At 56.2% G+C, this 13,063-nt stretch overlaps 1 protein-coding gene and 2 non-coding genes across 26 annotated transcripts; all 3 read right to left on the bottom strand.

Moving 5' to 3' along the window:
- Positions 1–1,528: 1,528 nt before the first annotated feature.
- On the bottom strand, positions 1,529–1,606 carry MIR196B-2 (microRNA mir-196b-2). The gene has a single exon (NR_128426.1). It is a non-coding gene; the product is annotated as a microRNA mir-196b-2 (primary transcript).
- Positions 1,530–1,609, bottom strand: MIR196B-1 (microRNA mir-196b-1). Its single transcript, NR_038557.1, has one exon. It is a non-coding gene; the product is annotated as a microRNA mir-196b-1 (primary transcript).
- Positions 1,610–2,672: 1,063 nt separating this feature from the next.
- Positions 2,673–12,041, bottom strand: HOXA10 (homeobox A10). Of its 24 annotated transcripts, none has more exons than XM_085004801.1 (5): positions 11,827–12,032; positions 7,160–7,395; positions 5,478–5,952; positions 4,536–4,744; positions 2,673–4,288 (listed from the first exon to the last, which is right to left on the bottom strand). In XM_085004801.1, the coding sequence occupies exons 3-5, from the start codon at positions 5,903–5,905 to the stop codon at positions 4,014–4,016; spliced, it is 912 nt and encodes a 303-aa protein (XP_084860927.1). In that variant the 5' UTR covers positions 5,906–5,952; positions 7,160–7,395; positions 11,827–12,032; the 3' UTR covers positions 2,673–4,013.
- Between the last annotated feature and the right edge of the window lie 1,022 nt (positions 12,042–13,063).

The following is a 13,063-nucleotide window of genomic DNA, read 5'->3' as shown; positions in this document are numbered from 1 at the left end:
CAGAGAGGAATTCAGGGGAAGTGTACTGGCCTTGCGGGTAACAGGAGCACAGACTGAGCAGTGAAAATAATTCCTGGGCTGCTGGAGCTGGGAAGGAAACCACTGCTCCGTGGGCTTGAGCCTGAAGGCCCGGCAAGTGTGTTGGAGGACAGGGAAGCGTGGAAGTTGTTTTCAGTTCCTGGTAGTGAAAATGGTCCCTCTGGCTTCCAACGGTGGCCTACAACTTGGAACATGGACTCGAGTTTGTATCCCAAGGGTTGTGGAATTTAGAATTCCTTTCCTCTATTAGTTGAAACGGACTGGCACCAGAGGCTTCCTTTCTCCAGCATCTGTCCTTACAAGGATGCCATATCTGACATAGTCTGAACCTAATATAAGCTACCGGCAGGCAAGCAGCCAATCTTTGTCCTAGCGGGGCTCCCTTATCGCGGTTAAAGCCTGAGCCTGGACTGGTAGGCCTGCGGAGCCGAGAAATCTTCCCCACCGAGTTTCCTGGGTGATGATCCACTGAACCTGGCTGGGCCTCAGTCCAGGTCCTGGCCTCCTTGCCCGAGGAGTAGGCACACACACACACACAAAACCCTGAATGCCTCCTAATCAGATCTCTTAGGCTGCCGTTGCCGACCCGCGGAGTAGGAACGCCAGGCCGCCGCCATACGGTCGTGATCGTAACCGAGGCCTTGTCTGCGCCTCGGCTCGGCCAGGCCCAGACCCGCAGCCCTCGACAGCCGCGGCCCTTGAGCCCTTCCGCAGCAGATTCTGACCTCCACCTGGGCACGCATAGAAAAGTAAGATCCCTCCAGGTTTCCCCCCTGCAGGCCCTGATGTCTCCAGGGTCCATCCCAAAGGAGTGGTTGGGGAATGAAAGGTGGCAGAGGAAGAAAACCCGGACACAGACTGAAAATGAAAGAAAACTAAAGAAAAGGAAAGAGAAAAAAAAGGAGCTAAGAAAACAAGAAAGATAAAAGAGGAAGAAAGGCGAGAAGGAAAGAAGGAAGGAAGAAAAAGAGGCAAAGGCAAAGGCAACTCTTGGGAGTAGAGAGCGGCTTACAGAGGGAAAGGTAATTGACAAGGCCAGGATCCCAGCCCCTGTCACTCCTGTCTCTCCTAATTTGGCCGGAATCTCCACTGGTCAAGGGGTCTTTCCTGATTTGTTCCCTTGGTTGGGGCTAGAGGCACCCCAGCCTTGCAAGAGAATGTCGGAGTCCCTGGCCAGGCGGAGGCCTGGAGCCGGGGAGGCCCAGGATGGAAGCGTGCGCCCCTGACCTTGAATGGCCCGCGGCCCAGAATTCCTACCACGCCCCTGGCGTCCAAGATGGAGCAGCTAACCTGACCGTACCTGCTCCTGGCCAGGTGGAGATGGGGGGTGAGGCCAGCAGTCTGGCAGAGAGCTGAGAACGAGGCAGGGTCGAGGCTCCTGCGCGAGATAAGCCGAGGTTGCCACCGCAGGCCAGGCGCGACCAGGGCCTGGATGCCCCGCCCGGCACGGCCCGGCCCCCGCGCGCACAGGTACCTGGAGACGATTTCAACTGAAGTAATGAAGGCAGTGTCGTGCTGTCGAGAGAAAGGTGGATCCCAACAACAGGAAACTACCTAAATCACCGACCAGTTCTGATGCTGCCCGCGCGAAGCTGCCTCGCCCTCCGCCGCCACCGCCGCCGCCGCCGCCGCCGCCACCGCCGCCGCCGCCGCCGCCAAGGGAGAACCCTGCGATCGCGCCCGGCCCCTCGCCAACCTGTGCCCGCCACTGCCACTGTGTGTCCCGGGCTGCCGCTAAGGCATGTCAGAGAAAAAAGCCACTGGCCTCAGGAAGGTAAACCTGGGAGAGGGAGGAGGAAGGTAAAGGAGAGCGAGAGGGAAATGGAAGGAGGGGAGAAAGCGAGAAGAGCGGAGAGAGCCGGCAGGGCGCGTGCTGCTTTCCCAAATCTTGCAGCCCAGCGAGCCGGCGCGGCGCCGAGCGGCGGCAGCCCTGGGCGATTCGAAAGCGCCGGGGACGGCACGGAGCCCGGCTCCCTGTCTGGCCTCGGCCTCCCGCGCTCGCTCCCCGCCCGTCGCGCTCCCCCTTTCTCCCTCCCAGCGGGCCCGCCAGCCGGGGCGCGCGCTCCCGCGCCCCCTCCCTCTGACTGTCCCCCCCCCCACCTCCCGCGAGCAGGAAACGCGTGGCCCCGCGGAGGGCGACCAGGTGGGGGAGGCCTTGCTGGGGGAGGGGGGGAGCCCCACGCAGCCCCGCCGCCGGCTACCTAACCGCTGCGGCGCACGCCAGGGACGCGCTGTGGGCCCAGCCTGCTCCCCGGAATCCTAGGCTGGGGGTCATCTAGGACCCGGGGACCCACGAAATAGGCGGCCTCTGCAAACCTCCCTGGGGCTCCTGAAAGAAATCCTGTTTGGCTTCCTCTGTCTATGCAGCTCCCCTCTCAACTGAAACCACTGGTCCAAGACAGCCACAATCCAGATATACTAGCAAGTCATAAAACTGAACAAAAGCCGACAAACCTTACGGCACCAGGGCTATAGGGCCCAGACAAATTACGACCGTCTAGGTAATATTTAAATAGATGCCTAAAGTAATTGCAGGGGGCGCGGGCTAGTCCTCCTGTTGTAAAAGTGGTGGACGGGATAAAGTGGAAGGTGAAGATAAGAAGTCAAAAAAAAAAGAGGTAAAATTAAAAAGCTTCATTCCACAGCTTTTATTCTTCTATAAGAACATAAACATCATCTTTTTTCCACGCACAGCAGCATTACAATATTAATTTATTCTGATTTAAGATTAGAAGTAAATAGAGCTAGAACTAACATTTATAATAACGATAGAATGCATTTGCATAAAACAAGATTGGCGATTTTTCATAATAATAGACATTTATACAGATTTGTATTTTATAGTTTTTTTCTTTTTCTGCACCTACAGGTTTGACCCTTTTATGCATGTAACTTCACAGTATAAAGGAAACCCCAAAAATGTCTCCCTTCTCTAGTCTATTCCGCTTGCCCCTGCCCTCCTTGGCTTCCATGAATTTTGGAAAGAAAAAGAAAAGAAAAAAGGGGGGGAAGTGGGGGGGGGACTCCACAAGATAGGGAGAATTATGATGTGCTTGTCGTGTTACCAGTGGTAACCATTATTTTATGACTAAAAAATCCACTAAATCTGCATGTACTAACAAAACTACATTCAATTTTTTTTTTTTAATCTACAGCCAGAAGAACATGGAAATTCAGAGGTAAGTGAAGTAATTTCGTCCTGCAATGCAAGACCTTACACAAACTGGAAGAGAAGTCTCCTTCTCCCGGTCATTCTTTTTTCTTCTTTTAAAGCTGGGATATCTTACAGAGGAAGGAAAAATTAATCTTTCTGACTTTCTCAATTTTTTTCAATCAGCCAACATCAAGCCCTTTTCCCAAGCTGCGTGTCCATGCCTGCAAGCCCTTCTCATTGCCAAGGAAGAAAGGAAGAAAGGAAAAAGAAACACAGGGGCCTGTATCCCCTGATTAAACACAGCCCAGCACGCCAGGCAGGCGAGCCCGGTGGCAGGGCTCCTTGCACCATTGACCTCAGGCCAGACACCTCAGCTGCCTACAATGGGACCTCTGCCTTCCGGCTAGGTTTGCCGGCCCTGGAGGAAACCAGCTCCCCCGGGGAAGGCAGGGGCCGTTTCAAGCAGTGGAACCCAGAGATAGCAAACCATCCCAGTCACCACTTGACACTTAGGCCAATATCCTTCTCTATAGAATTTTAGCGCGATATGGCTTTTTCCCCCAGAAAACGACGAATAGACCAGCACCAAGCAAACACAGACAAAGAAACAAAAAGTCAGAACGAACCAGCCCTGCACAGATGTAACGGCCAGCGAGATGGCGAGTGTGGGAGGGAGGAATGGGGCTCCGGCACAGGTGCGAGTTGCTGGGCAGAGCCGATGACAGAGGGAGGAGAACGACTCTCTGGAAGCGGAAAAAAAGAAAAAAAAGGAAAAAAAAAGAAAAGAAAGGAAAAGAAAACCACGTTGCCTGGAGCTTCATCAGGAAAAATTAAAGTTGGCTGTGAGCTCCCGGATCCGGTTTTCTCGGTTCATTTTCTTCAGTTTCATCCTGCGGTTCTGAAACCAGATTTTAACTTGTCTGTCCGTGAGGTGGACGCTGCGGCTGATCTCTAGGCGCCGCTCTCGAGTAAGGTACATGTTGAACAGAAACTCCTTCTCCAGCTCCAGCGTCTGGTGCTTGGTGTAGGGGCAGCGCTTCTTCCGGCCGCTCTTTGCAGTGAGCCAGTTGGCTGCGTTTTCGCCTTTGGAATTGCCTGGCATTTAAGAAAATAAAGAGGGGAAGGTTAAATTGAGGCCACGCGGGCTGCACGCAGGGGTGAATTCAGGTCATCTCTACCATAAGAGGGATGCCCTAAGTCACGCCGAGGGAGTTATGCCCCCTTCGGTTTGCCCAGGGAGAGCCGTGCCTCCAAAAATCATGTGCACAGTCCAGTGGGCCTCCAATCTACACCTACTCCCCCAATTTACATTTCTCTCAACTTTTTTTTTTTCCCCAAACACCTGTTTTCGCACAAAGCTGCCAGGCACTTGCAGAAGGAAAGGCCTGGGAGAGCAGGCTGTATATCTTGAACTTAACGCCTTTTTTGCTTCTCGCCCCAAGGCAGACAAGCATTTCCTGCAGCCCCCAGACTGGGGGTGCGGGGTGCTTACTCAGAAGGGGGTCGGCCTGTGTGGCTGTGTCTCCCTCCAGCTCCCTGGTTGCCCAAGGCCTGATGAGGAGAGGAAGGGCATAATTGGGACAAGGGGAAGGCACAAAAACCTGATTGGGGTCAAGGGCCTTCCCTCACGTCTCTCCAGGAGCCAGGGACGTGCAGTCTGGGCGACTCCGAGTTCCAGGGGAAGCGAAATGGCCCCTCTCAGACTCTCAGATCAGGGCCCAGGCGTCCGGGTCGGATTTGCCTTTTCTTCTCCCCGCAAGGAGGATTCCCGCCCCTCCAGCAACTTAGAAAAAAAGCAAGGGGGATCGTAAACTCGAACTTCGCCGGTTAATGGGCTTATTTATTGGTGCTGGCGGCTGCTTATTTTGGATGCCTTACAAACATCCGCGCTATCTGCGGGTGAGCCACTTTCCCTCCCTCCCCCTCCCCCCGCGTGGGCCGCGCCTCGCAGGACAGACCCAGACCTCGGCTTGGGGTGCTCCGGGGCACGGAGAAGGGCATGCACAAGAGGGGAGCGGCTCGCCCGTGTGCTCGCCCCCAGTCGGGGTGAGATGAGGCGAACGCGGAGGTCGTCTTGGTGTGCGGCGCTAAGCCGGACGTGAATTTTTACTGCGTCCCCACGCCCAAATATTAAAAAGCAAGTTCACAAGGTCAGCCTGCCTGCAGCTCGCGCCAAGGCCGGCCGGCTGCTGTGCGGACTCCTGGCTCTCCGCTGCTTCGCTTCTCTGGGTCTGCCTGCCTGTCTGCCCGCCTGACTGCGGCCCTTCAAGCGCACCCAGCTTACCCAGGGAGTCCTTCTCCGGCGAGGCTTTGCTGCTCTCGGAAGGGGCCGGGGAGAGCTCCTCCGCGGCCGAGGACGACGCGTGCGCCTCCTCGTCGCCCTGCGAGCCCCCGCCGCCGCCACCGCAAGCCAGCGTGGGGGGAGGCGGCGAGTCGAGAGCTCGCTCCTTCCGGGCTGCATCCGCCGAACCGGAGGCGAGCGCGGGTGGCGGGTCGAAGCCGCGCCCCGGGGGTTGAGCGGGGAACGGGCCGGCGCCGAGCTGCTGCGCGCCGCCGCCGCTGCCGTAGCCCTTGGCGGTGCCATAGGCCTGGGAGAGGCGGAAGTAGCCGGGCACAGGCACCCCGCTGGAGGTGCCCAGGGCGCAGCCGTCGGGCGGCGGGCCCCGCGGGAAGGGGGCCAGCTCGGCAGCAGCGGAGGAGCCTTTGGGGCATTTGTCAGTCGAGTCGTAGAGGCAGTAGGAGCTCTCCTCTTTGATGTTCTGCGCGAAAGAGCACGAGGTGGCCTGCGGCGGGGGCTGGGGTGGTTGCGGCGGGGGCGGCGGCTGCTGCTGGGGCTGCTGCTGCGGCGCCCCTTCGGGCGGCTCCATCCGGCATGACCGGGGCGCGTCCAGCCACAAGTCTATAGGCGCGGGCGCGTAGCTGTGCGCCCCAGGCCCCAGGCCCCCGCTGCCACCACCGCCACCGGGCGACGCCGCCTCATTGCGCTTGCCTCCCAGAGCCGGGAAGAGCCCGCAGCTCTGCAGCCCGTAGGGCAGGTCGGCGGCCGAGGGCAGGTAGACCCCGCCGTGGGCGTAGTAACCGCCGCCGCCGCCGCCCCCCGCGCCGCTGCCACCACCGCCAGCCTCGCCTCTGCCGGAGCTGATGAGCGAGTCGACCAAAAAAGAGTTCGCGGCGGGGCTCTCTGAGCATGACATTGTTGTGGGATAATTTGGCGAAGGGAGCAGATAGCCCTTTCTGGCTGACATTTCTTGTGCAAAACATGCTGAATACGATTAGCAATCCCCCCGCACCGCGGCGGGCGCCCGCAGCCAATCCTGAGCCAGAGTTTCCGCGCGACCACTCCCAGTTTGGTTTCGTAGGCGCGGGGCCGCTCTCCGAGGGCGCCCTCTGAGCCCGCGATTGATATAAATATGTAATCTGTATTGATGGGCCGCGAGACGCACACTCGATACCTCAGCCCAAAGGCCAGGAGCTGCGGGGGCTGCCCCATCGCGGCCGGTGGGGGGCCTGGCCCCTGGGCTCGCCCCGCCCATGCCCAGATGTGCGCCCTCCTTTGGGGTCTGTTTGAAGGGCCCCTGGGCCCTGCGCAGTTAACAAGTGGGGTGTTTACGGTGCGCACCCCGGCCCGCCTTGGGTGCTCCCCATTTTAATTTCGGAATCAGCCACCGGACCCCAGTGTACTCTAATCACCCAGCGGGCCGGGAGGGGCTTCAAGCTCTTCCCATTCAGCCCTGGACCTGGAGCTGTCTCCCCAAAGTGGCAGACCTGGTTCTAAGGCCACCTGGATCCTCAGGGGGGTCCGACATCCAGAGCAGACCGGACGCTGGCGATGGCCACTTCTCTCTTTCTCCTCTCCCAGAATCTCCCCCCAGATGCACCGCCCTGGCCTCTCCGCCCGCTACATGCCCCGCTCCTCCTCTACCCATGGGTTGATTCCGTTAGGACGTTTGCCTACCGTCTGCTTACCTGGCTTGCCTTCTCTGCAGCTCCCGTCCGCGAACCTTGGTGGGCGGGCCCGAGTAGGGGGTCGAAGCGACTGACAACTTTGGCTGAAAGACTCCCCCACCCTTACTCCGAGGCCAGAGCCAGGTCCAGGCACCCCTCAGCGGCATCACCCTGGTAGCCTCCACGCTCACATGCCTTTCGAGGAAGTGAAAGAAACATCGGTCTTCAGGGTCTTGGGCTTGCCCAGGGGCAAAGACCTGGAGGGGGAAAGTCGGAGGGGGGGTGTGCAGCCAGCGGGCACCATTGCCACACAGCTCTCCAACTCTCCCCTTAGCCTTGGCATTCGCACGCTGCCCGAGGCTATGACAAGAACCAGTGTCACCAAACTCCTGCCTCTCCGTCCCCTCCCCTCTCGCCCCCCCCCCTCCAAACCCGCGCCTGGGGCAGCCCTCACTCCCGCGGTGTGCGCATTTTAACGAGGTCCGCGGTGAGGAAATCCGTTCCCTGTGAGGCCTGGCTGGGCTCACGGCCCAGTTATAGGCGCGTTCCGAGGCCAGGCCCTTTGCTCAGCAGACAGCCGGGCCTCCTTCTTCCCTGGCGGTAGGGACTGCGCTCTTAGTCAACTGGAAACGGCCGGCGCAGGGCGCTAGCCCCCAAGCGTGGGCCTCATACAGGTCTCAGGAAATGCGACCTTTTCCGGCCGGATCTAGCGGAGCCCAGGAGGTCGCTGCCTTGCCCCTGGCCTGCGGGCTACAGCTCTCCAGGATGCCCCAGGCCTGCGCGCTCTGCCAGCTCCTGCCCCTGCAGAGGGCTTGGCTGGAACTGCTGAACGCCTGGATCCCAGCAAGCAGACCGCTCAGGCCTCTGCCTCTGGCAGGGAAAGACCCTTGCATCCCGGGTTTTGCCAAGCACTTGGCCTTGTTCTTTCCTGTATGAACCCAGTCAGAGGAGGAAGCCGAGCCTGAGAGGACCCAGGGAGAGCGATCAGGGGAGCTGGCGGCAGAGCCTTGGCGCCGGCTTCTGAGATGCAAGCAAGCAGTTGCCGTCTCTGCCGGCAGCGGCTGCGCGGCGCGCAGCACCCGGGAGGCCGCGCCACCGCTTGCCTTGCGCTCCAGCCGCTTCTCCCTCTGCGCCCCGGGGCTCCTCGGAAAGGGCGTCTGGGGTGGAGAAGAGAGATAGAGAGAGAGAAAGAGAGAAAGGAACAGAAGGAAAGAAGGACCGAGGGAGAGAAAAAAGAGAGGTGAAAAGGGAGAGAGCATGAGAGAGCCAGTTCTCTCCAATCCGACAGGGTCTTGAGGCTGCAGTGGCGGCGCAGCCAAATCAAGTGAAGAGTCTGTACGGAGAGACGGGGCACGGTCCTCCCAACTCCACATCGCACAAACACACAAGGCCAAGGCAAATTCTAATCAAGCTGGGCCCACGAGGTCAACGAACTTGAGTACCAAAAGCTTCCGATTCCCACCGCGTAGGACCCTTCCCCAAAGGGGCTTGGTCCTTACCCAGCTTGTCAGCAGAGTGAAACTGACTGGGACTGATGAGCTCGGCAGTGCTGCTGGGAAATGCCACAAAGCTCAGGACTGCCCGAGCAGCGGGCTTTGCCCTTCAGCACTGTCCATGCCTCTCAGGAAAGGTCTGCCCAGTGGCAAGAAGGTCCCAAGTACAGGAGATAGTCCCTTGAGGACAATGGGCCCCAGCAGGCCAGGGGGCCAGGAAGGTACCTTTCTGGATGAAATGCAGAAAGCACCTTCCCAGACCACAGATGGGGAAGGGCCCGGCCATAAGAGAGAATGCTTGAGATAGTGAAGGCTAAAAAAATAAAATAAAATAAAGTGAAAGACAACGATCTAAACCTGTCTTCCTTAACCTTTTTGGAAGTTAAGGCTCCCTTTGGAAAAATCTAAGGCCAAGTTCTGACTCTTAGCCTGTGAAAAGTGCACATGTGTTCAGTCCCACAATTTCACTCATCATTTTCGAGAAGCTTACAGACCCCTCAAAGCCTTCTCCTTGGGCTCTTCAGAATGCTCCAGCACCCTCTGGGAATTCAACAGCCTTGCCAATTTGACTGGTAAGACAAACCGGGTATTTGGCCGTAGGCAGCTCGGGTCGGTCTAGTTAGGGCTCCTCCGTAGGGCAGCCAAATGGGCTTCTAGGCTGTGTGGGTTTTAAGAACATGCACGCTCCAGCCAAGGTTACAAAAAAATCATTTTGGTATGGCATCTGCTACAAGAAGGCCACCCCAGCTGCTGAGTAGAGGAGGTGGAAGGCCCGCTGTGGGCTCACAGACCATGGCATTGGCATTTGGGTCTTCGCGGCCCTTTGGGGGAGAGCTGGATTATTTCTCTCCAGTGTCCTTTTCTCCCCTTGTAATAAGCCAAATGGGATGTTAGGTCTGTGCTGTTTCTTGCTTGGGGGGAAAAAAAAAAAAAAAGAAGAAGAAGAATGTGTAAACTTGTGTGGGATGCCCTCTCTGGCCTAGGACTGCCACCCCACCTCCCCTGCCCAGCCGAGTGCTATGAAGAGCCTGCGACACAGATTGGCCTGCCCGCTGGTTCAGAGGAGAAGATAGCCACACAGCAGAAGCTCAAGTAAAATGCCTGCTGCCTTTTCAGCATCTCCGATGGGCCCCCAGGATGCTATACACCCCAGACTGTGACACCAAGGTGTTAGCTTCCTCAATAGAATATTCCATTCATGGATCCTCTCAGCATACCTGGGGTTTCCCTCCCCAGAGAGATTAAAAAAGCAATTCAGTTGCAGCTTGAGTTGGTTTGGGGACTCTCTCTCCCTCCTACCCATTTGCCTTCTCTCTCTCCATTTTGCCCTCTCTCCCAGCTGCCGAATTTCTCTCTGGCGGTCAGGATGTTTTGACCTAAACTCTCTGGTGTCTGCTTGCTCCACCAGGCCTGGGCAGCCACCAGGGCCCATATTTTATTTAGGAGTAAATATTGCTCATTGCTACCTGGTTGATAACACCATCCTCCCACATGGCTGGGGAGCTGAAGTAAATGCCAGGCTGGTGAAATAAGCCCTTTGGCGGGAATTATCATGCGGTTCCTGGATAGTGGATTCCTTCTCCTGAGCAGGCCCTTGCAAACCATGAGAAATAATAAACTTATTACAAAAAATATATAACTTTAAAAAATACAAGGTACTGAGATTAAAATAAACAATTCCTATCTAGAGGTCAGCGCTTTCTGGGCTCAGAATTGTCTGCTCATCTGTGGAGCTGAGCTGTGTGCCCCACAGAGGGAAAATAAATGCTACCTCCACATATGCAGGTTTAACAAAAATTCTGGACTTTTTTGATGTGCATTTACCACAGAGTTAAAATCTGGCGGGGGGTGAGCAATAACCTTTTCCCGTTCATCTTTAAGAATGTCAACATTTTCAGGGTTATTTGATGTGTCTGCTTAGAATCAATCAGGTGCAATCTCTCCCTAAACAACTTGCTTTAAATTTTTTTTTCTAAATCTGCACCACTGAACCGGCCCTTCTCTCCTGATTGGGACCTTCTCACATGCACCCCTCAATTGCAATATTCTTAGTTGTGTCCATAATAAACTGCCTCTGGCCTTGAAATGAGAGAGGGAGCTTTGAAAGGGTTTTAGGGATGGCTTGGGCTGCAGAGAGCACCGTGTGAGCGTCCAGTCTTTGCTTTCCTCTGGCAGAGTTTGGAAGACCACGCTCAACAAAGACTAGTGACCGTGATCGGGTAAAATTCACATGCACACTTAAAAGCACACACAGGCAGCACCCACTTTCTCTGCGACTCCTCACCACCTCACCCATGCCCTGTATGGTTTTTTTTTTTGGGGGGGGGAATCTCCAGAAACCAATGAAAGCATATTGGAATTTTAAAAATTAGATATAGGAAAAGAGGAGTTTGAGTCTGGCTTCTGAAATAGAAGCGATATGACTATTTTAATCTTGTTTTATGACGACTCTGATCGAGAGATTGCTTGATGAGTTTATTCTCAGAGCCATCTTTTGAAAATGCGTAGGTATTTACCCATATAATTTTTGCATATTTGCAAAAGATCTGTTTTTATATCTAAGACTTTGCTGCAAAACTCCAGCCAGGTTCATAGAGGTAAAAATAAGCAACACAGACTTCTCTAGCAGCCTCAAATAATTCTAATGCGGCTTTTCTGAATTTGCATTTTTTCCCCCCCAGAACAAAGATTACCCCCAGGCTGCTGGGCAACCCTAGAGATGCAACCTAGTAGGGAGCCAGCGTCCTCTATGCCTTCTGTCCTGAGGAATGAGCCCGCCTCAGCGGCCATGGTCGCTGACCACCTCATTGTTTTGAGTAGAAACTTTCTGTTTTTCCCAGTCCCGCCATCTCACCCCCCGCCCCGCGCCAACATCCCATGTCCCAGCGCAGCCCGGGCCCTTTTGCCTGGATGCCCCCATCCCTGGTTCATCTCATTCTGAATATTTCTACAAAATCTAAAGATAGCCTTAGGTGAAATGCTGGCGCAGAGAGTTAAAATCGTCAACTTTTCCACTGAGGCCTCCCCCTGCTTTCCAACCTTTGGGAGCGATGAGAGAAGGGGGGTGGGGTGGGCTGAGCGCCTGCAGCGTCACCCCAGAGCTCACAAACCCAGCCACTTTCCCCAGCCCGGCTCAGACACCGGCCCCACTCCTGCCCCAGCCAGATTGAAACTGCTAAACTTGTGGCCTCTTACCTTGACACATTTCCGAAATCACTGCCAAGGGAGAGCTGGCTTCTCCGCGCCGCGACGCCTGCAAGGCCTAGCGAAGGGGCTCTGCTTTAAATTACAACACCGACCACTTCTTGAAGGTGAGCCCCCTCTTTTTTGGATATGAAGGAGAGCGGGACAAGTGAAATAATGTAACGTGCTGCTCCTAGTATCAGAAGCGAACAAAGGCCAAGAATCGCGCTGGGGTTCCCGGCTCCCCGGCGGCTTTGACATTGATCGGAAGTGCGCCATCTCGTGGCGGCTGGGCGCCTAGGCCGGGCCCGAACTCCAGCCGGGCGCCGGGAGAGGAGAGCAGGCTCCAGGCAGACCAGGGGGAGAGAATGTGCCCAGCCCCGCTGCTAAAGAGATCTCATTTTTACATCTAAGAAATTGCTGCAAAACCCCAGCCGGGTTTATAGCGGCGCATTCCAAATATGCAAATTGGCCGGCCCAGGACGGGTTTACGACCACATTGTCACAGCCATCGGAGGATGGGCTTTTATAGGGCTCAGAAATCAAACCCGCGCCCGCTCACCGCCCGCCCTCGAACAGTTCCTCACTGGCTAGACTCTCTCTAGCAACTTGTGAGACTTTGGTTAATCTTTAACTGTCCCAAAGGAAGTCTTTCCTTAAATCCTGGGCCTCCCTGCTCCCTCCCTCCCTGCCCCCCCTCGAGAGTCCTTGTTCACCTCTGTGCGTCTGTCTATCAACCCAGACATTCATCTCGGGGTCTGTCCCACTCCCCTTTGAGCTTGATTTCTCCAGTCGCGCCAGTTAGACAAACACACAAACAAATAAACAAAGCGGGGATCTGGGGTCTGGGGCCTCTCTCCATCCTCTCTGCTGCTCCGGTCCTGCCTAGGTGGCTGGGGAGAGGGTGGGGTGGGGTGGGGTGGGGTAGGGTGAGGGTGGGGGTGGGGTGGGGGTGGGGTGGGCAACAAAAGGCTCTGGCCTCTCTGCCCTGCCCCTCAAGGTTATGGGTGATGTCCAAATTTAAGGCAGAAGTTCAAAGGCAGGAAACAAAGGGGAAACCGACATCTTTCTTTCCCCAAAGAGAAAGGGCAGCTTCAGCTGCGAGCTGGGGAGAAAGCGCCCTTAGAGTCGCTTGAGAGTCTGCTCTGTCTTCGTACCCAGACCAGTCTCCCTCTTGCTGAAGGGCTCCCCAAGGGACCCCAGAGTGTTTCCACGTCAGGCCTCCTCGTCCTGAAATGAGTGAGCCCAG

The sequence above is a fragment of the Sus scrofa genome, chromosome 18 (assembly GCF_054392235.1).
Source record: "Sus scrofa isolate SSC_HxYL_T2T_F1_AM1 chromosome 18, Sscrofa_HxYL_maternal_Yorkshire_Landrace_v2.0, whole genome shotgun sequence".
Taxonomy (NCBI): Eukaryota; Metazoa; Chordata; class Mammalia; order Artiodactyla; family Suidae; genus Sus; species Sus scrofa.
This window is presented reverse-complemented; position numbering and strand designations above follow the sequence as displayed.

What these genes read in the sequence shown, in the direction of transcription:
- HOXA10 (XM_005673291.4), bottom strand. Translation starts at nt 6,438, where the DNA reads ATGTCAGCCAGAAAGGGCTATCTGCTCCCTTCGCCAAATTATCCCACA. An exon ending in GCCGGAGAAGGACTCCCTGG is followed by an intron (nt 4,289 to 5,477) that starts GTAAGCTGGGTG and finishes CTTAAATGCCAG; the next exon opens with GCAATTCCAAAGGCGAAAAC.